This window comes from Siphateles boraxobius, unplaced genomic scaffold (assembly GCF_051911475.1).
Source record: "Siphateles boraxobius isolate OS27281-9 unplaced genomic scaffold, OSU_SipBor_1 35, whole genome shotgun sequence".
Lineage (NCBI taxonomy): Eukaryota > Metazoa > Chordata > Actinopteri > Cypriniformes > Leuciscidae > Siphateles > Siphateles boraxobius.
In genome coordinates this window covers 1,938,169-1,962,453 of record NW_027508975.1, presented here as the reverse complement: position 1 = coordinate 1,962,453, position 24,285 = coordinate 1,938,169, and the positions used below count along the sequence as shown (strand labels likewise).

At 37.3% G+C, this 24,285-nt stretch overlaps 1 protein-coding gene across 1 annotated transcript in view; it reads right to left on the bottom strand.

Annotated features, from left to right (window-relative positions):
- csmd3b (CUB and Sushi multiple domains 3b) overlaps window positions 1-24,285 on the bottom strand; it is a 487,110-nt gene that overhangs the window by 23,696 nt on the left and 439,129 nt on the right. Inside the window, exons 56-59 of the mRNA XM_077195799.1 lie at window positions 23,121-23,294; window positions 9,765-9,947; window positions 6,394-6,570; window positions 4,236-4,415 (exon numbers count right to left, since the gene is read on the bottom strand). Of these exons, the coding sequence (XP_077051914.1) occupies window positions 4,236-4,415; window positions 6,394-6,570; window positions 9,765-9,947; window positions 23,121-23,294 (714 nt within the window). The remainder of the gene's footprint in view (window positions 1-4,235; window positions 4,416-6,393; window positions 6,571-9,764; window positions 9,948-23,120; window positions 23,295-24,285) is intronic.

The window sequence follows — 24,285 nt, the reverse complement described above, 5'->3', positions numbered from 1 at the left end:
TCCCCCAACAGATATTATACTGACTATAAGTAACATGGCATCTACAAGTTGATTTATTCTACTAACCCGAACCGAGCACCTAACCATAACCTAACAGTCTACTAATACTCTAATGAGAGTTAGTTGACATGTAGTTGCAAAGTTACTTATAGTTAGTAGAATATCTAAAGTGGACTATTGAAATAAAGTGGAACCCATTTGATTCTGCCATGTTTTTTAAACGGTCCAAATGATGTTACTTAAAAATATTACATAAAATTATTATCAATAATCTAAAAATATAAATTATCGATAAGACGTTAAAATAATTATTACATATATGAATATGTATCAATAATTAAATCAATGATTCTTTAATGCTATTTTTGAAGATTTATAAAATAATTTATATTTAATTACACAGAGTATTAATAAACATTTAATTTGTATAATTCTGTATAATATTTTATAACATTTTGCTTTTCATGTAAATCCATTTTATTAGAGATATTTTTATTGGAAAACTAGACAAAGACATGCATGGATTAAGAACAGCATTTCATGCAATGCATATTAAATAACTATATTAATTGTAATAATAAAATTGTCAAATCTAGCACAAACCTGCAATAGAAAAGTTGAATTTTCTCAGAGAAGAAGAGACAACAATACGTCTAAAAAAGTGTTAACTATAGCAGTACTAGCAGGTTCAGTTATGGTAAAGAGATGAATTGCTTCTGCGAACACTATTGAAGGCACTGAATGCTATATCTGTCTTAGAGGCCCCATCTTTTCCAATAACTGCCCGCACAACTCTGTGAGGTAAGTCCTCTTCCCCGGTTATCAGTCCTCAGGTACCACACGAGCTTTTCAAATCAATCACACTCCACCAGACAGGAAGCCGATGCCTTGCTCAATCGGGCACTCATGATGACACATGGAGCAACACCCAATACAACACTCTTTATACCACGGTAAAGTTCCAGCCAGACTGCAATTACTGCCAGCAAAAACAATACACTTGACCGCTTCTTTATGAGCTGATTGTGTTGTTTTTGCTTGACTCATGTGATACAACCAATACTCTTTTAACAAACCCCAATGTTGTATTATTAATCAGAATCTGTGTTGGCATCCTTTTAAAATGCCTGGACCAGATTGGGGCTCCTAAGCTAATGAATATTTCATATATACTGTCTACAACTGAAGAAAAGAGACAGAAGGGACGCACACACGCTCAATGTCAGGATCCTTCCCACACCTGAAGCGTTTGACACAGGTAGGAGTGGTTTTGTTTTGAGGATATGAAGTTCAAGGCTCCTCAGATATGTATGCACAACATGTCCTTTAAGAGAAGGAGGAGGTCACTGCCTTCAGGAATAAATGAGACATCTGTGTCTATCTAAATGAGCTTAGCAAAATGGCATTCGAGGCCAGGGCACAAATGCAACGTCCAAACCTGGAATTCAATTTCATATCACTTGATATATTCAGTACCAGTTCATCTCTTGGCAGTAGGAAGATGACAGGAGTCATTTGTGAAATTAATTACAAAAAAATGCAAGGGCTCATAGTTCAAAGCTGATTATAATAATGAGAACAACACAGCCCTTGAGGGCTGAACGCTCAGTCTGTGTCTGCGTACGATTGTCATTTGTCAAACAGCATGATTGGTTGATAAAACATGAATGTTTTCCGTTGGTTGTGGTGCAATCGCTCGAGAAAAGATGACTTACAAGGGTGCGTAAACATTCGTCCCTACATGTCAAACAAGACATCCATCAGAACAGTAAAGACACAAAGCTGGAAGACCTCAACTCGCTCTAGCATCTGTGCATCTAACGCTCGGGGCGGTCGAGGCCAGATGTGCAGATATTTTTCAGTGAGAGAGTAATCTTAAACCGTGCCTTGTAACAATAAAGCTATTTGGCTTTATTTGCCAGAGAAAATGCTGGAGTAATGTGTTGGGACCACAAAGGAGATTTTCATGTTCAATTAACATGCTTAAGTATCAGGATACAACAATGAACCTAATCTAAATTAATAAATACTGTCAATATTAATTTGTCAATATACTATTGTTGGTTGTTAATTTACATTTGTGACATTAAATCTTTTTTAATTTATTCAACTTGAAAAGTTAGAAAATATGTATAGTAAAACTGTTGCTGCTCGTATCTCCATTTTTTCTCTCTTAATCATTACTATTGGTCACACTTGTCTGTCTGTGGGTTTTGCAAAAATGTAATGTTTCACAGACAAGGCTTAAACTAGTCCAGACTAAAATGGATGTTTGAGCTGTTTTAACTGAAAGCAACTTGTACTGACATTTTTAAAAATATGTCAACGCTATTGTTTTGTCTCACGATGCAGACCAGTAATGTTTTTTCTAAGGCATATTTATAAAAATGAATTGAATTGAACTAAGGCCTAACCCAGGCTTAATCTAAGCCCTGTCTGTGAAACCAGGCCTTACAGTATTAAAAATAACTTGTGATTAAACCTTATAACTCTATTGGATCCTCAAACTGTGAGTCAAACCTCATAACTCCACTCAGCTCTATCATGAATGAAGCGTTGAATATCTTTGGTCAACAATAAAAAAAGTATTAGTAAAATAGCACATATTTATAAATTATATAAATATATAATAGTAAAAAATAGTATATTTATAAATTAACACATACCAGATTAACATAGACTCTAAAAAATGCAGGGTTGTTTCAACCCATGTTTGGGTCAAATATGAACAAATCCAACTATTTTGTCCATATTTGACCCAAATATGGATTGAAACAAACCTGCATTTTTTTAGAGTGCAGATTAAATTTTTTATTTCATTTTTTTATTTAGCATAAAATGAAAGTCATTGGGGTCCAAAGTTGTTTTGGCCCCATTGACTTTGATTAAATGGACAAAACCAGTGGAGACAACCAGTGGTTAAAGTGGGATTTGGTAGGTGGGGGAACCCTCAAATTTTGTGTAGGTGCAACAGGGAAAAATTACTCAACGTGGGACAACATATTGAGTATCGTGGTATAGCAATACTTTTTGGGACAAGAGTGTCACTGTGGCACCACATATCACAATACTTATTTACTTGATATTTTAATGGTTTTAATTTGTTCCATCAACACTGATATGATGAAGATACTATGTTAAGATTGCTGAACACTGGGCCAAAAATTGAGCCCTGGCATTGTAGCCACATCAGCCCACATTACCCCCGACCCCCCACAGCCATGTGCATTTAAATGTGCGGTAGTTAGGGGGGTTGGGGGGCATGCTCCCCCTAGAAAATTTTGATTTCTCTGACCTACATATGTGCAATTTAAGACTTTTGAAGGCCAAAAAAATGTATAATAAATAGCTTTAAAACCATGTCAGTGTGCGTTGGATTATTTGTCAGTACCTGCTCTCTCATCTTAATCTTTCTTTTTCTCTCAGTATCCTTATCCTGCCGTATTTCTTCCCCTCTGATGACCAACTGATGAGTTTTATGAATCATTTTCTTAGATAAGTTAATTTACTCAAGGCTACCAGATCAGCATTGCCAATAGGAACCTTCTACAAGCTTTGGAATTTGAAAAGTAATTTTAAATAATACAAATTATAGGCTACGTTTAACGCAGTTGGTGGAATTGGCAGACGTTCCCTTAGGCATGCGTTGTGGAAACGCGTCAAAGCATTCTCAGGTATAAATATGCAGCATTAATGCACGGTGATTTTGAACGAATATTTAATGTCGATAATGGTTACATAATGTAAAACTAATCCTGCTATTTATATCTTTGTAAGACTGCCGAACCTATAGAACAGTGGCAAGGGAAAACAATGTCCGGCGGAATATCGAACATTAAACTGACTTTACCGCCCTCAACCACCGTGAGTGCATTTCACGCATTTATAATCACTCGCGTTCAGCGGGGAGGAAGGGAGGTTGGTCGGCCATCTCGGGACCAGCGAGATTCGTTGAGATTAATTAATCTATTTATTTAATATTTTATCTGGAGTTCCGGACCGTTCCGGTCCACTTTAACCCCTGGAGACAACCTTCAGAATATTGTATTATGTTCTACAGAAGAAATGATGATTAAAAGATGACAGAATTGTACTATTCCTCAAAACAAAGCTGTAAAAGTATTGTTCATTGTTATCACATGATAACTAATATGCTTTAAGCATTGAACATAACTGTAAAGTGTTATCAGAATTTATTACAACTGTTATTTTTATTATGTCCAATGAAGTTTTACCTTTACAGAAAGGCACAGGGGCGTTCCAGGTACCGTTTCCGGTACAGGTGATGGTGGAGAAACTCTCGCTTTCCATCGTGTATCCGGGCTGGCACATAAAAGTGATGTTTTGTCCAATGGTAAAGTCCTCCCCATATCTCAGCCCATTGGCCGGCACTCCGGGGTCTCCGCAGTTGATCACTGAAAATTAAAGATCAGAATTATGATGTTTATAGGCCAACATAAAATACTGTGTTTAGTACAATATGCTAATAGCCTCTATGTGAGCTAAAAGTCTGGGAAATTTACAATGTGCCACACAACAGCACTGTAGATCTTTATTCAGTATTTCATTCGACTCATCATGGCAATCATAGCTTTTTGTGGCAATGTGATTGAAGCTATCGAAACAAACCTTGGGGAGCCACGTCCACAAATCATCTTTAACAACTCATTTACGCTACAGCGATCTTTAGGGCCCCCGGCTTTTTTATTTCGAATGATAGATCTTGCTATTATGTAAAGAAATCAATAGTAGCACGCAAGCACGGCTCCCTTCCCACCGATGTCCCCGAGGTGCAACTTCAAATCAATTCCACAGATCTTTTACAATTATCATTCCTTCCAATGGATAAATAAGAGGTGGTTGGATAGGAATGATGCGAGAAAGAATGTGGCGCCACTGGAATTCAGATTAAACAAATTTGTCGTTTTGCACTTTGCTGTGGCTGACAAAACCTCACTCGATCAGTGCATTTATTTAATTATTTCCCCGATGCAACATCTTAATTTCCTCTATTGATTTATGGTAGACCATTACTTATTTGTCACCCTTGAGTTGCCATACGTTTTGTGTCTTTTGGAAAAGGACGGAAAATGATGCTTTGTAAAATCCATCAGCGGCCTTGCACATAAACATGTCTGCTGATGGTGAGAAATGGCTAACGCTAAATGCTAATGTGACTCCTCCCTTGGACACAGCCATGTATCACCGCTTTCGGCCCACTCAATAAACACATGTAGAGCCGCATCAATCAGAGCTGGTTTGGTGCACCTCCCATATAATCCCAGTCTACAGTATGCAGGGAATACGCCCATGTTTAAGGGGGAGAGCATTAAGTGATGCGATTATGGATGATAATGCCAATTTACCAAGACAGGTTAAGCAGACAAAGCTGTTTTATTGTGTTGTGTGGCTCTTTATCATTCCTCAAACAACTATTACTATTATGATGTGTGAGCGTAACATCACTCACAAATCGAAATGAAAGAGATTAAAATGATACAAAGTGTCATCCGCAAGCTAACCATGAGCAAAAACAATGACTGTGACAAATAGCGATTTGATGTTTTTCATTTTTTACAGAAAGAAATGTAAAATGCTACAGTAAAAAACTGTTAATTGGTTAACACGTTACCTTACCATATATATTGAAAAATGTAAATTGTTTGCATTATATGAAATTTTGCTGTAAAATACCGTGAAATGTATGTTTTTTGCAAGTAAAAACTATGAATTGCCATATCATTTAAGATGCAAAACAGTAAAAGGACATTCCAAAAATCCTATATGATTATATTTTATTGTATAGGCTATACCGTTAATAATTAGTGTTGTTTCTTATTTTTGCTATCAGTAATGTACATTAGATGTACATCGATTATGGCATTTGAACGAACAGGGTTTGTGACTAAATTAAGGAGTCTAGTTCAGCATTGCGATTTTAGAAATATTGAAATAATTGATTCATGTATCTACCAGAAGCAGATGAGGAATCAGTCTGACCTGTTCATCTTCCTCCCTTTGACGAAAGAACATCTCAGAGGAACCTGATCCGGCAATCCCACCAATTATGACCCAATTCTTCCACAAAATGCACTTATCTGAAAACTTTCTAATCTTCCATATTAAAATGAACACTAGTTTCTCTCACCGAGGTGCCTGAATGAAGCTTTCATGAAGTTGGTCGCCTGAACTTTTCTCTATCAGTCAATGTCTGTTATCATGATGATACATTTTTAGTACAGCTTTACACAAATGAATCGCACAAGCAAATCTGTCACATCACCTCGATTATACCCTGGAATGAAGAGCTACTGAGGCCATTACGGTTTATTGGAAAACAAACAGCACTTTGTTTCTCTGTAAAGCACGAGGACGCTGGCGTGTTGGACTCACAGGTGCAGTTGGGTGCCGTGCCAGACCAGGTGCTGTTAGCTTGGCATTGTCGTGTGGTGGAGCCGCTCAGAAGGTAGCCGTCCATACACGAATAGATGACCGAGTGTGAAAAGGTGGTGCCGTCTAGTCTGTACACCCGTCCGTTACTGGGAGTCCCAGGGTTACCACACTGCACCGCTATAGTATTTCAGAAACACAAATATATGAAGAGTTATGAAGAGCTGTTCACACATAGGCCTACCTTATCGTCCTATTATATCTTGTTTACTGTACTGTGTCTTGCTGCATTATTTTAAATCACTCTGACCCAGAAACAAATGCTTTTATGTACTGAAGGAAAAATGTATTTCTTTTTGAGATGTAATAATTTAAATGATGGCCATCATAAAACCTTGTTTATGATTAAATTATTTCTTAAGGTTCTGAAATTATAGACTTTGTCAAAATGTTAGATATTATGTGACAAAATCAGGAGATTTACTACTGTTCAAAAGTTAGGGGTCAATTTTCTTTTCCTTTTTGGGGGGGGGGGGGGGGGGGGGGGGGGGGGTTGGGGGGGTGTAAATTAATTCTTGTATTTAGCAAAGAAGCATTACACTGATAAAAAGGGACAGTTTATAATGTTACAAAAGATTTCTGATTCAATTAAGTGCTGCTCTTTTTAACTTTCTATGAATCAAATATTATTAAATAAACTGTTTTTAACATTGATGTTTCTTGAACAGCAAAATCAGCATTTGATTTCTGAAGGATCATGTGTGACCCTGAAGACTGGAGTAATGGAACTGAAAATTCAGCTTTAAACACAAGAATAAATTACGGTACATTTTAAAATATATTATAATAGAACAAAACTTATTTTAGATAGTAATAATATTTCACAATATACTGATCAAATAAATGCAATCTTGATAAGCTTTAGAGACTTTCAAAAACTTCTTAAAACCTAAAATCTTAATGAGCCCAAACTTTGAACAATAGTGTACATGAAAAAATGAAGACATTAATCTATAATGCATATGCATTTTCACTTTCATAAATTGTGCTTCTATAAACAGCTTTTAAAAAGCGACTTAAAAACCTCACATACAGTACAAACCCCTAGTGTCTTGCTCAGCCTTGTATCTTTGTATCTCAGATGGCACACACAGTCTGTTCGATACATATTGCTCACATAAACTAAGTAGGAGGTTCTTGGCAAGAATAAATGGCAATGTGCACCAGACCACCATATGCTGTTCAGTCAAAGGTCTGGCTACACAAGTCTATGTGCTTTCTAATAAGTAATGGCATGAAGTTATCAGCAGCAACTGAATCTAATTACAATTTATTGAGAAGTAGTCCGTTATGTGTAATACTGTATATGCATATACTTTTTGAGTAGCTTGCTTTCCCCACACTGCATTTGATATATCTTTTAAGGACAGAAGAAAGTGATGGTCTAAAGGAACAGAGATCATTACAGAGACGTCTTTGACCATGTAATGACTATGATAAGGGACAGTGGCTGTAACAGAATGAGGTATTAGCGTCTGCAAGGCTTAAATGAGACGGGATGAAGTTTGAAGATATGGTGTGACAGGCCTGTAGATCATACCCGGAGCATGGCACCGAGACAATGAAATGAACAAAAGAGAGCAGCCGAGACGCTGGTTGAGTGAATTAACCGGTGGAAAACCTATTAAACCGCCAAGCCGAAGTGCTTCTCCTGCAATGGAGGAACTCAGGCTTCCTTTCAGGATTGAATCATCTCTCTGTGCAGTTGTTAAAATGACAGCGCTTGCGGTACACCTCCATGCCGGGGAACTTCAGCACTCGCTTTGTCTTGCGATGACACGCTGACCATTGTGATTCCCACAGGGCTTGTGACTTCACGGCATGAGGGACGGATAACAGCGCAACACCTTCCCCCTCAATTAGTCGGTGTTCCTGTGTCCCGGTGCCAATTGGCGTCTCTCAAAAATGATTCCCGGACAATGACTTGGGTCATGTCAACTATATGTTCAGTGGGAGCCCTGGGAGAAACACCATTAGTCAGGTCTCGAAGCAAGAAAACAAGATGGTGCATCATGTTTCCTAAAGAAAACACTGGCTGCTTGCCCTTGAAAGTGCCTGGTCATCTTTCATTTGTGTTGTACACTTTACAGCCTCGGGGAAAATGTGGCTTTATTACGTGGTGTGGGACTCAGACAACTGTACAACTGCGACCGGCCCAAATAAAACATCAGGTAACAATATGGACGGTGATATATTATTTAGCGGGTAGTTGATTTTATTGTTTGTCACTGATAAATGACTTTTGGGACTATTTTATGGTATAACAAAGACAAGTCTTGCTTCCAGGGGGTTGGATGGAGGCAATATCATTAATGAACAGGAAGGTCCTCTGTTCAGCACTTAGAAGTAGTGCTAAAGAATTAAAAAGGCAATCCTATTTAAAGGGTTTAATAAGTTCCACTATTAGATCAGCAACAATAATGAGAAGGTCACGATTTCCATCTTTTACTTCCAAAACAACTCTCAGTTGCTGATGAGAAAGTATTTTCATATAGTGGTTATGCATTGATCTTTACTATAGCAACCGGAGCCCACCAGTCATTAAGATCTTTTTATAAAGTAGGAATTACATAAAATGTTATATAAGTCAACAATATGTGAAATTGAAAATTTATGAAAGATGTGATCTATCTATCCATCTATCCATCTATCTATCTATCTATCTATCTATCTATCTATCTATCTATCTATCTATCTATCTATCTATCTATCATGCTGATTTGCTGCTCAAGAAACATTTCAGATTATTATTGATGTTGAAAACAGTTGTGCTGTTTCATATTTTTGTGGAAACTGATACATTTGTCAGAATTCTTTGATGAATAGAAAGTTCAAAAGAACAGCATTTATTTGAAACAGAAATCTTTTGCAACATTGTAAACAAAGCCGATATTTAGTCTGACCTGAAACTTCAGAACGGTAGAGTATAAATAATTTGATTGAAAAATGATTTCACCGAAATACAATGGCTACGTTTGAATGGCCAGAAAATGCAAAAAGATCAAATGAAAGTATGATCAAAAAATAATGTTTGAACCAGATGGTGTAGTTACGGCATCTAACGTACCAAATCTGAACCAATGGATTTCATCACATGCAAAATGTCAGTCAGCTCTAAATATCGGCTTTGACAACCAAACCATATTTGTGTGGAGTTTGTACAAGATGAACCGATGACTTGTTAAAACTGCTGACTAGCTTTGGGCTGAGATGTCCTGTTCACCCAGTGAAGTCAGAAGAGAGTGTGTGAAGTGTGTGTGGGAGTTGGGTAGTTTCAGAGATGCTGTATCATGTCATATGCTGCAGGCGCTTACGTTTGCAGGACGGTTGAGAACCGGACCACGTGCCGTTGGGGAAACACATCCTTTCTACAGAGCCAAAAAGCTCGTATCCCAGCGAGCAGCTGAAGTGCACTTTACTGCGAATCCGAAAGTCACTCTCATCTCTGCTGCCGTGGGATGGTGTGCCTGGGTCACCGCATGTCCCCGATGAATCACCTTGAGAGACAAAGAGAAGAGGTGAAAGTCATTACAACTATGTCGTAAATGTTCATATCCCTATATGGCATGATATATTGGATAAAATATTAAACTCATAATTTTATAGACAGAAGCTGCATTAGTTAGTATTCCCTTTAAGTGAACATATAGCGGTGGATTTTAAATATACTGCGGATTCCTTGTTAGAACTGAAATTTGATATTTTTATCATGTGATTTAATTCATTATAATTTCTAAAGGCGTGTTCAATTAATAGATATGTATTATAGTGTATTATAACAAGACCATACAGTACATTATAAGGTGCATTACAAGGCATAATTAATGCATTAAAAATACTTTTTAATGCATTATAAATAAAGGATTTAAGTAAAGTGTTACCGAAACTAAAAAAATCAATATGATTGTATTTTTAAGTTTGTTACTTGAAATAATATAAATGTTGTATGTTGTGCTGCTTTGTTGAAGACATACTTTTTTTCAGGATTCTGATAAATAAAAGTTCAAAAGAACAGCATTCTTTCGTAGTCGAATTTTGTTTGTAACAATATTAAAATGTCTTTACTGTCACTTTTGATCAATTGCATACACCCTGAATAAAAGTATTTATTTCTTAAAAAAAACATAATGACCCCAAATGTTTAAACTGTAGTGTATGTACTGTAAATACTGATTTAATGGTTGATGTAAAGGGTAATTTGATGGTTGTAAAATAAAAAGATAGATAGATAGATAGAAGAAGATGGATGGATGGATAAATAGAAAGATGATTGATAGATAGATAGAACGACAGAACAAAGTTATTTTAAGGAACAAAAGATACCGCATAACAGGAGTGAAATAGGAAAATATGAGGCAGAAAAAAGAAATAAATCAAGAATTTGCGTCAAGTGTAAAGAAACGTACCAATTTAACCTATTCTACAGTCAAATGAATAAAAAAGGATGACTAGTCCTTCGCCTGTTTCGCGTCCTCTCTCAGGATGTAATCTTGGAGGAGGACAGCTTTTTTCCCCATGCACTCAAGGCTTTGCTACAGCTCTCTGGAAATTGATATTCCTGATTGATTCCTGCAGCATCCATATATCTGAGCTCAGGGCCCTGCAGCCTTGCACCTCACCTGAACCTGCGCTCCATTCATCATCAGCACACACACACACACACACACACCTGCACACGCACATACGGTAGGGCTTATGAATAATATAGCCACACCAAATATAGAAAGTGATCGGTTGTGATTGTGTCACATCGCACAGCAGTTTCACATTCTGCGTGCACAGACAAATATCTTGCGCTGGAAAGCTGATTAGGACACAGTGTTAGAAACCATGACTTATTGCTGAAACTACAAGAGCTAAAATAGATCAGAGGAAGGTTGTACCAGCTGTGTGCTACTAAGCTTAGTTCTGGCGCTAAGTTACAATTTACACACTACAACAGTCAGTATTAGAGCATTGCACAATTAGATCATGCATAAAATAAATACTTACCGAAAGCCTCTGAACATGATGGCAGACTGATTCAATTATATTTGACCAATTGAACAACTATATTTAAGATTAGGCTAATAGTTTTACTTGACAAGACACATATATTCATGGAATATACAGTCAAAGATCAGATCCTGCGTTTTTTTTTATAGTGGGTGCAGGACACTATAGTTCATTAATGCAAGTTAGGATAGTCCTGGTGCTATATATATATATATATATATATATATATATATATATATATATATATTCAGGGAGCACTAGTATGAACTTAATGTCCCGAAGACCTTCAGTTGGTGCAACCCTTCCAACACCCTAAAGGCAAACATAAAATACTTAATATAAAACTCCCCTCTCATATCAGGTCAGCCAACATCTAAAACAACCCATGTCAAAGGAATCGTCCGGCTCCATAAACAAGTAATGATTTATTTAAGAACAGGCAGCTGTATACAAAAAAAGAAGTCCAGATGAAATTCATCAGTGTGGCTGGGGAGTTAGTAGACAGGGCTAGTGGCGCCCACGGGACAGATTAAAATGACTGTTATTAAAGGACTGCAGGATGTTCCTCTTACTTATTAATACGTCAGTGAGCTGCTTGAACAGGCTCTTCTGCTGAATTGACCCTTGCATGACTGGCAGGTTTTTATCCCGCAGACTTGTAAATCGCACACATGTGCCATGCATCACACAGTGGGACCCGCGGCCACAGCGACGTGATGCATGTTGACATGAAGTTAAGTGAGGAGAGGGATTCCCTCACGGAGAACAAGCACCCAGAGGGATCTGTTTCTCAGGGTTCGGTGTGATAAAGGAACGGGAACCCCTTCGGTCACGCATAGACTAGTCAACTACTTCAATGTGTTGTGACAGTGACATGTACTTTTCTTGGGGCTCATGTTGGTAAATTTCCTGGGAGGTCTACGTGTGCTTGTATGTCGCTGCGTGCTTTAGTCATGTTCAGTCTTTGTCTTTCTTGCTGGTGTGCAGAGGACGAGAGGAGCGAGAGCCGGGAGGTGTGTGTGTTTGTGGGTTTGGACTCTCTGTCAGCGAGAGAGTGCTGACCAAGCATCACACTTCAAGGGCAGACGGAGGGGACTGCTTTATTAGCCGTCCCGCTGGAACTCTTCCACTTATCCCACAGCAGCTCTGAGACCACCGTAGAGACGCCAGGAGAGCGTATATGTCCATTTGCATGTCACAAGTTGATGTACAGCCACTTCGGATCAAAGGAAGTCACTGAAAACATGCAGTTCACACTTCAATGCAACACTGCTGACAGATGACTGACACTATAGTAAATGTCATCTTTCTGCATACACAAACCTCGAGTGGGGAATTAAACATGGATTATTGATCAGTTGCATCTTTGGTGGCTTTTAGCAGTCAGGTTTGATTTTTCACTTCCAGTCAAACATGCTTTTGGACAACAGATATGGGTCAGATATGAAACAGAATAATTGACTGAGCCACAGCCTATAGTTCACCCAAAAATGAAATTTACTCACCCATGTCACTCCAAACCTGGATGACTTTCCTTCTTCTGTTGAACACAAAAGAAGATATTTTGGCCCTTTTGTCCATATAATGAAAGTCCATGGTGTCCAATGTTAGCGTTGTATGGACAAAAACAGCTGAAGCAGCCTTCAAAATATCTTCTTTTGTGTTATGCAAAAGAAAGCAAGCCATTCAGTGAGAGAGAGTAAATGATGACAAAATCTTCATTTTTGGGTGAACATTACCTTTCAAGCACACATACTCCACACTCAAACAAGACACACATATCCAACATCTCATTCTTCCAATAATTCCCTGTCCTGTCTCTACAATTTTGGTCAAAGAAATGGCAAAAAGTCCACTTAAGTCACTTCCCTTCTACCACAATAATAGGTGCACTGGTAACACTTTTCAATAAGATCCCATTAGTTAATGGATTAACTAACAATAACTAACTATGAGCATTGCATTTGTTACGGCATTACATTTGTTACGGTATTATACGATGATAACATTTTAATTGATGAGTTGTCAATACAATATATAACAATACAATATATAGGGTATGATTTTACCAAAAAAATTCAGCATATTTACACAAAATGATAACTGCAAATCCACCTTTTGTTGACTGGATCCAGTTGTTTCTGTGAACTATAGCTTCTCTTTTCTGTAGCTTTCGGCAGTCTTTTCTCAGATCTCTTGTCAAATCTATTTGTAGAGTAAATCTCAAAGATCTTTCCCGTTTTAGATGTGTTTTGTGTGTTTTTTGGAATTGATGCTGAAAACCAATGCTGCCACAATGTAAAATCTAATTAGTTGGACTTAAAAAAAGCATGCAAACTGATTGCCTTAAAAACCAAGTACAGTGACATAGGAATAGTATGCGGTACTGACAAATGCTTAGTTAGTATAGTTCACTTACACAAGAGTTCTAGTAAATAAAAAATAACGGGAGAGAGTACTTGATAATTTACTTTAAATAAAATATAATTGTTACCATTGTTGTGTTTTGCATGCTGAATGTTGAAGTCTGTGTGACTCAAGCATGATCAATTGCAAGATTGTCACAAATATAGAGGGATTAGATAAACCCAATTAAAAGTTTCACAAGGTGTTTAGGACATAAGTGTTAGCAACAAGATTATAAAATATCATTAATTGACATGAAATATAGTTATGTTATACATCATTCATTTCATACATACATAAAAATACACATATATACAGTTTATATATATATATTAGAGGTGGGCATAGATTATTTTTTTAATCTAGATTAATCTCACTGGAATCTTGGAATTAATCTAGATTAAAATGGCTCATTTGAATTCTGCCGAAGGCATTCAGAATATGTGTGCTACCCAAATAATGACTAAAAGTAAGTCTTTGAGAATAGTTCGCCTCGCGTAGGGATGTGAATTTCTGCCAAAAATGCCATTTGACAATAGAGGAGCAGTCGGATATCGTTCAAAAAAAATTTATAAAACAATTGCACAATTACAATGACAGAAAGGGAGGCCAGTTTCATCTTTAGCGATTTGTCATCAAACAAACTGTTTATTAATTGAAAAAGTAACATGTTTTCGTCGTTTTTTTTTAAACATAGTAACTTAGGCTAATTGGAAGAAGAAAAAAACAATAAGCACGATGTAGCTACAGTCCGTTTTTGCATCGCCAAACCAGATGCTCGTTAGATCAAAAAATAATGTCATATGTTATAATGATTTTATGTGAACCTGCCTTTACCGGCAATAGCCTCCTCCTTTTTAAACAAATTAGTTTCAATCAATGTAAATTATTCGCAATACACACACATTACCGCGGGATTGCGGGTGTTCATTTCATAAACTGTACACAATGGTAGCTTATTTATTTTGTAGCCTATAAATTAATGTATATGTCCAACGGATAATGTCATACTTTTTAGTAGTGCTATCGTGGCGTAATAATCTGATTGGTTGTAAAATGTATTTCCTGAATGAAATGAAATCGAATGTATCGTCCTGTGGAATCATTAATTCACAGACATCATACGAAGATGTTCAACTAAAGATCTTCATCGCTGGCAAAAATATGATGCATTTGCAGATTTGCTTTCACTAGACTAAACTGTAGTTCTTGATGTTCTTAAATCTTCCTGTTACGACTCCGTGTCGAGTGTGATTGAACGTGCTTCAGTGATTCAGTGCGCGAGGAACTGAACAGAACTGATTCGCGAACCGATTTAGACAGGTCTGCCAACTTGTTTGATGAAGTCTTTGAACAGAATCGACCCAAAAGAGTGATTCATTTGTAAATTGAGCATCACTCATGCCCATAAAAAAAGATACAGCGCGCTTGGAATAAACTCATTTAACAACATGTAAAGTAAGGAGAGGAACGATCGCACAACGTAACATGTAAAAGTATACACCTTGTGTCCCTGACAGGAAAATACCCTGCTGCGCGATTTGCGCGAAAATATAACGATATTCGAAAAAGCTATTTTATGATCCCAACCCAACTTTGAGAATAGATTAACGGCGATATTTTTTTTATCGCCCGATAAGAGTCTCACGTTAACGCAGCACGTTAACGCCGATAACGGCCCACCACTAATATATATACACACTATCATATATATATATATATATATATATATATATATATATATATATATTGACATGAAATATAGTTATGTTATACATCATTCATTTCATACATACATAAAAATACACATATATACAGTTTATATATATATATATATATATATACAGTATATATATATATATATACACACTATCATATATATATATATATATATATATATATATATATATGTATGATAGTGTTTATATATATATATATATATATAAACTGTATATATGTCTATTTTTATGTATGTATGAAATGAATGATGTATAACATAACTATATTTCATGTCAATTAATGATATTTTATAATCTTGAAACCGAATAACTGATTTCTTGTAGGATCACTGCATCATGGGAAGAGAATTACAGTAGTATAAATGAAGTTCCAAGTGTCCAACCAAAGGGAACAATAATCGCCACAATGGTGACTAAAACATTTTAGGAAAATCAACATCAATTTATGAAGTCAGCTTATGTGATGTTCTCTCAAATTTTTCAGTTGTATTGACAATTCAACATTCAAGATGACTTTGGGTAATGTGTGAATGCAAACAGAGAAAAATAACTGCAGATGTGGAGGAAATGAGCGAAAAGTCAATTAAGAATTTCCCCGCCTCAAAAACCGCACTCAAACCAATCAATTAATCTTAACTTGGGTTTTCTGAGTAAACAAAGCATAGTATGTGAATAGTACAGATGACTAGATTTTTACAATTAAGTCAAGACATTAGGTAAAGTTAACTAAAAAGTGTTAGTTAGAATCACTGTTGGATTTTACAGTGCATTTAGTGTGTGTAACCGCAGTCACTCTAGCCGACCGTGACGTCACACGCATACAATCAATTGTTAAACATCATAGCTAAAATTCGCATTAAATTTTTTCTAGCCTCATAGGTCGGGACAACCTGTTTGTCCAAACCACGAGCAATAGGTGAACTCGGAGACTGTGGGGGACCTGATTGGAAGCAATTCAATTTTTTTGCAATTCTGTTTAGGTTCTTTTAGGGACCGAGAAATGACACACTTCACCTTTAAGAAAAGCAGGATCCCTGAGGTCTGCTGAGTGCAGTCGCCTCGCTTTATCTGCAGTCAAGCAGCGCCAGAAAGCTCAAGCAGAGCTGGGAAGTTAAGTCTTGAGAGGCTCGCTGCTCGAGGCTTCAGTCCTCACATACGCACAGGCGCTTTAATTGGGCCACTGGAAGTTCAGGTGTGAGCAGAGAGAGAACAGAAGATCTTCCCATCAGGAGGACACTAAAGCCCTCACTGAAGCAGCCCAGTATATGTGCTAATTGGGTATCAGGCTGTTTCAGGGGCAAAGAGTAAATGGTTGTTTGTTGATTTTAAGAGGGTTGGATCATGTCATAACTTCAGGAGGCTTTACCTCGGAGACCTCTCACTGGATGTAGGCAATTAGAAGAGGCCGGCAACAAGGTCAAAGGCTTGTAATAGCTTCGGTTTGGACTGTTATTAAAAGAAAAGGTAGTAAAACAGCACTTGCCCGATCTGAAGAGCTGCTCACGCAACAGATGCACACAAAAACATCAACTCAGGGCTTTCTAACAGTCTGCAGTCCCCTGCGTGAGCACATGTTTGTGTGTACGAATGCCTTCAGCACAGCACACAGGAAAAAGGATGAAGTTGCGCTGCTATGATTTTGTGCCATGAAACCTAGAAAACCCTGGAGGCAGATGAACAGTACCAGGAAGAGGAAGAGAGATTTCTCTTTCTGTCTAGCTGTTGTTCTCTCTCTGCCTTCTCCTTTCTGGGTCATGGATCCGGCGTATACAGCAGGATTGGATTGAGACAATGTGTGTATTTACGCTTTATGGGTCACAGACACTTAATGCAGGTCTAATGGATAAACCGTGGGTGTTTAAAAACATGCAAAGTGCATCTGAGTGCATGGTCACATTCATGCAAAGACTGTGTGAAGGTTTCCAGCAAGGTATAGTCACACTGACGGCGATTTGTAATGACAAACAAGCAGAAGTGATTTGTTTTCAATGCGAGTTGGTGATCAGAGGCAACATGCACTCAAAAAATGGATTTTTGCTGCTTGTGCAATTTGGTTAATTAAAATGAGCTAATGCAACACAATTCTTGAACATTTTGACACTGCTTAATTTCATTGCATGCAATCAATTTAAATTTGTCAAATGGAAATTTACTTAATCCATTAGTTTAGGGTGCTGGACAATACATTATTATAATTTCTTAAATCTGTTTAATTCACTTAGTCCTCAACTCAATTACAACATGGTCATTTCATTTCTTCTTGTATGCTGAAAAAACATCAATGGGCAATGTTTAGTAAAATATTAAAAAAGTCAAATTGAACATGTAAAGTAGGAACATATTATAGTAATTTTTTTATATTTATAATTAAACATTTATATAAAAATATGACTTATGCAATGAACAGTGACCCCATAAGTGTTGAGATACTTGCAACTAATAGCACAGTGACTCGAATGTACCTTCTGTCCTCTTTTAAAACAAAAATGCTCTGTTATTCGTGGGGGGAAAAAATGGCCAACATACCAAAAACACGTAATAACTAGCAAAATGCAGTTGGCACATATCAGCATCATAAGAATGAGGTGTGGTATTGCTGATTACTAAAGTAGAGCTGCTCCGTCTAATACATGCTCAGTTTGAAGGGTTACGGTATTTACGGTATTTTATTTTAAGTCATTTTACCAACACACATTACCAAATGACATCTGTGGTCATTCTAACCTCCTCTCAAAATCCATGCAATTTGTTCAATTTATGGGCTTAAAAGAAAGCACACCAAGTGTTTATCATGAACAATGATTCGAATGGATGGATTTAAAACACAAGGACACTACAATCAACCAAACCAATCACAGTTTAGTCTACAGGGTTATAAAAAAAACAGCACAACCTCTTGTCCTGATTTCTATTAATTCAAGAGCTCCTTCTCAATCCCAAGAACATACTAACGACACAAAAGTTTGTTTAAAAGGGGGAATTGTGCCCTTCACTATCAATACCAAGTCAGTGGTTCGGTGCACAAACTCTTTCTCCTTAAAGGGCACATAGACTGTCACAGGAGGGACTTGTTGAGCTCACTGAACCAGAATGGGATATAACACCATTCAAAATGCCAGTGACTGAGCCGTTCGCTCACTCCACACCTTTCCCTGCGTTTTTATGTTTAATTCCCTTTAAAGTTCCCAAGGACAATCCAACAATGTGGGAGAATAAGAGTTAGGAAAGGCATTGGACTCAAGGATCCTTGATTTGCAATAATTCGATGTGACAAAGGCTCAGCTGCCGCTAGCACACCAAGTTCAGAGCTTTTTTGAAGTGGCGTTGTGTGCGGATGGTTTACGGCTTATGTAAAATCCCTCTAAGCCATGTTTGGTGACAATCTTGTGTTGTTCGCGTGGGTGTAGGAACTCACATGTGGAGCCCTTTGAGGTTCCCCTCTGGATTTTTCTAAGTTAGTACATGCCTTTCCTTTCCACCTACAGAATGAACAATAGCAGTGAGATGGTGGGGTATTGTGTTGTGTTTGTGCTGGTTATGAAATGTTCATGTTCGGTCAGGTCTCCGCAGATCATCTTGAATCTCACAGTCTCTGTTTCGGTTTTAAAATCTAACAACATAAACAGACACGGACTCCTGCAGTTGTGTGTGTGTGTGTATGTTTCCGCATAGTAGTGAAAAATGACATCTTCACCCTTTATTCAAATATTATTAAAAATGTGTTAAAGATTTTGTAAGCATACTGTGTAGTTGTACTTGGCGTCAATTGTTTTATTTGTGATTATAACGCAATGAAACATGACAAATGTGCCAACAAACAAGCTGTCATATAAAGAAATTATGAACACATGCAAAAACAAGAGAGAACCAATTTAATAATAACTTATTGTGTTGTAGTCAATATATGCTATTTCCTGTGAGCATTTAGTTTTTCTATGAAACCTGCAGCTGTAGCTTTGCCTTTTTTGCCAAATAATTCTGTTAGAGAAATACCTTAACCAAGATTAGTGTTTTGCTCTCCCCTCATATTTAAAATATATCACATATTTTCCTCATGTTTTGATGGTTTAACCAAACTTCTAGGGTCATTAAAAACAAATATTCCTTTTGGCCACTACTGTATCTCCACCGAAAGCCATCAGCATGTAATGTTTTAAAAAACAGCACAGCAAACCCACAGATTTACAATACTGCTCACAGATGTCGGACACCCCACCAGCCGATGTTTCAGCCGTAAACTTCATTTACATAGTCATGGGACAGTCAGAGCGAGTCTCTCAGCGGGTGTTAGTGTTAACAGTCCCGGCACTCGAGTCTCTGCTGAGTTAATGCTTTCTCGCGGCCTTGCTGGAGAGCTTCTTCTCACACCGAAGAACTGACAAGCTTTATTGGAAGGCATTTTTACTGCTTGGAAGTCATCCAAACTTATTTCTCACAAATTGTTTACCGTGGTGGTTGTGCAGCCGAGCTATTTTCTGAAGTTCTTCTACACTTAAATGACTAATAAAATGACTAATTACATATTAAAGCAGAGGCAGAACAGACTGTGTTTACTGAAAGTAAATGTGCATAAACATACTCTCAAGGGCAAGCCCCAGAGGAATAAATACACTCACACGCATTCAAAGGGGAAAAGTACTAAAGAAATTGCATCCTATTTTTAGCGAGTCTGTTTGTGTGTTATTCCTGTTTCACAAGCTTCACATGTTAGGGAACTGAAAAGAAATATCAGGGGCTTTATTCTGTGACTCCTCTTCCATTATGAAGCAGTGATTTGACAGAAGGTGTAAAAATAATCGTTTGTAGTTTCTCTGTAGTCGTTTTGATTACACAACAGTTATAACTGACTAAAGGTCCGTTCACAGCAAGGACGATAACTACAACTATAAACTATACAACTATAAGTCCACACTACAACTATAACGATAATGACACGGATAAACAACATCACTTGAATCACTTTCGGAATAATTTTTTCCAACGTATGAACGATAAAAAACATTGACAGCCAATAAGAATCCACCCGACTTTACAGAGCATTTAAAGCGGCAGAGGACAAAATTATCGTTTGTTTGTTTGCACACTAATATAGTTATCGTGGTTGCACTTTATTTTACAGTACGTGCACTTACGTGTACTTACCTAAGAAAGTACTGGTTAATATACGGTAACTACATGGGTTAAGGTTAGGTTTAGGGTTAGTACCTAGTTATTACCCAGTTATTGCAATTACAATAATAAGTACATAGTATGCATATGGGGAAAAGGACTGTAAAATAAAGCGCTACCGTTATCGCTAAGCGTAACTTTGTAGTTATTTTAAGCCCGGGACGCACCAAGCCGACGTCAAAGAACTAAAAGCCGTTTTGTCACCTCTCGTGTGTTCTGCAAATATCTGTCTATATCAGGCATTAATAGTATATTTTCGTCATTCAAAAAGGGAAACTGAAACTAAGACTGCAGATATGCAAACCGTAAACAAAGCAGCGTTTGCTTTGATTTTGAATATCATCCACGCTGATCACTTTCTTCATTGTTTCTCCAGTCGGCTCATGTTATTATGAAAATATTCCTGCATTTGAATGTTTAGGTAAGATGACATAAAATTATAACAGCCGTCTGTCTGTACCGTCTTGACGTCTTTGCTCGCTTTCATCACTTTCGCTGTTATTCTCGTGCACTGATTCGTTCACTTGGCCGAACAGCCAATCACAGTTCTCTCTCTCACCGAAGGCCAGACGTTGATTCAATCTGCCCAAAAAACACAGACAGTGTCCGACAAGAGCCAATGCTGCTGAACACACCGGAAAAACTAAACTGACCCGACCAACGTTCAAAAACTGCCCGACTCTCGGCTTGGTGTGTCCTGGACTTTAGACACAGTAGAGTTACTTGTTATCTATTTTTACTTCAACTATGAATTTTTTTTCAAACAAAGTCAAAGAACAATTAACCATCATGTGTAGTAATCTTTTACACTGAATGACTTTGTCTAAATGACTGTTTTTGAAGTGTTTTGAGTGAATGACACAGTGAATCACCTTGACAAAAAAAATGCCATTTACGAGCGTACCAATATGCAACGTGCAGAAAACATTGCTAAAAAAATCCACTAATAAAAACACTGAGACTCTATCTGGAACACAGACAAGCAGAGTGATACCAACAGTGATAACTCCCAGTGTTGGACTGTATATCAGGACTCTTGGAACACAAATTAGAACACAAATTGGAAAAGAAATTGTATAATATCAACTAAATTACATTCCAACCACAACATTTGCTCTGCCAGAGAAAAGAGTTTCAAAAGAAGCCAAAGTAGGAAGTGTTGCAAACACAGACAACAGACTGAACCAGAACTGTTCTACAAAACACCAGAACTTTTGGAATATCGACTTTCCAATCAAACTAGTGGACTGCAAATAACTTTCGCAACCTACAAATGTAAGGAAAAATAAGATTTATTTGTTTGAATACTTGAAGGTGAAGGGGGTGGATTGGAATCCACTGCTGCTTCAATGTATATGTAATGCGTGATTATAATCAAGGTATTAATCGATATGTTTCCTTCAAAATATCAAATGAGTTGAATGACTTCTCTGGAGTTTACCAGTTTACCAGTGTGATTACTGAAATGTTCTTTTCATGTATTCTTTAATGTCTGTATTTGATATCTGAATGCAATAACAGTTCTTGCTTATTTATCCCAGCTTCCAGAAATGAAATATGGACTTGTTTTGTGTTTGAGAAAGGTCTTCAATGTGTTAAAACATATAGGGGTCATTGAAGCCAATAGTTTAAGGGACCATTTCTTTGTTAAAGCCTTACTTTCCAGTTAGACTAAAGTGTAGCTCTCTTTGAGAGAAAGAACGCATATCTTGATGTTTTGAGAGGACTCTCCTGTTTCTAGTTAGAGCCTGGCCAAATCCATCCTTTGAAAAGCTGTGTGTCGGTGTGTGTGTTAGTTTTTTTGGTTACAGGTTAAGGAACCACTGGCATTATTGGATACTGACTGAGTTGTTGTTCTTGACATGCTGGCGCCCAGCAACCCAAATCTGCGACCTGGAAGGTCATGACGTGCCTAACTTCAGGGTCCGAGTGTCAGTGTTTATCTATTTCGTAGCCAATGAGAATCATTCAACCTGTAAGCAATGACGTAGCTTAGACCTTGGAAATGGTATAACTGCTGTGATCTTTGTAACTGTAAGCGGGGCGGCCTACGAACTCCTGTGTGAGTCTTGAAGCTGACTTCTGCTGATGAAACTGCAAACTATCTTTTCTTTAATTTATTATAATTCTGACTCCGGGTCTTCATCCTTCATATCTGGTTCTGGGTCTTTGACTGTATACCCCTTACAAAGGAAACATGAACATTGAAACTGTGAAGCATCTCCTTGAGGAGAGACTGCGCCCACACGCTCTTCTTGATTTTTGATTGATTTCATCGCATCTCGTAGTCGTGTCGTGTCCGGTGTGGACACGGTGTGTAATAGCATCTTTAATGGTGCAGGTTGCGTGTGTTCGTCCTACCTGAGCAAAAGGGCATGGGTGCGCTCCAGTGACCGTTGAGCTGGCAGGTTCGTGAGGATTCGCCCTTCAGTTGTCGACCACCCGTACAGATGTAGCGCACTGTGGCACCAAAGCTGAATTTGTCCCCGCTCAGCACTCCATTAGGAGGAGATCCAGGATGCCCACAGTCCACCACTATCCACAACACATGCAGAAAAAATGCAAAATCAGCAAACACTCCTTCAGTACACATTCACAAGTTGAATATGATTATATGACATTCAATTTACATTTATTTGTATAGCGCTTTTCACAATACACATCGTTTCCACATTACAATTTAGAGTGATCTGTTATCAGAGGTGACTGTCTAAGTGATGTATTTCAGAAATGTACATATACAAAATCACAGTTAGCGAAACATTTATTAATTTAAACAATGTAATAATTGATTGCAGAAACAATGTAATAATTGATTGCAGAAACAATGAGCTCATTGAAGTAATGAATACTTGTTTGTTAACAAATGATTATGACATTTATAAAAATGTAGCTTTGGTGCATGTTGATTCAGAGTTTGCGTCATCTGAAGGCTTGGGAGGAGTGGGCGCCGTCTCTTCGTAGGTGTTTTATTAAAACATAAAAGACTTGAAACAAAGCTGCTCTTAACTTTTAATTGTATAATCGCTCTAGTTGGTCTAAATGAATACGGCGGTAATTCAGCTTCCTGTGTGAACGTTTTGATCAGCACTTTCTGAAAGTTTCTTCCTAATCTGTATTTTAGACCTCACTGCTTGTACAGACTGCTGAAATGTAAATATTTTAATCAAAATGAATGCATATCAATGAATGAATTAGTATGATTTAATTAAATGTAAAAAATTATCTTAATTTTTTTAAAATGGTATTAAAAGTAATGAGGCTTTAATGTGCACAGAAATGTAATAAAGCTAACATATTTTTTTAACACGCTTCAAAGCTTAAACAAAGGGTCTCAAATGTGCGTATATATTTTTGCATGTCAGCAGAAAAGGTGTGAACACATAAATATATATAAAGCATTGAGTAAATCTCATTACCAGGTGAGAAACAAACACTTTTCATATAGGATTGCAAGTAAGCGTCAGCATTTTATGCAGAACGCATCTCAGATCTCTTAGTTATTCAAAGAGCCTTGCAAATGGTG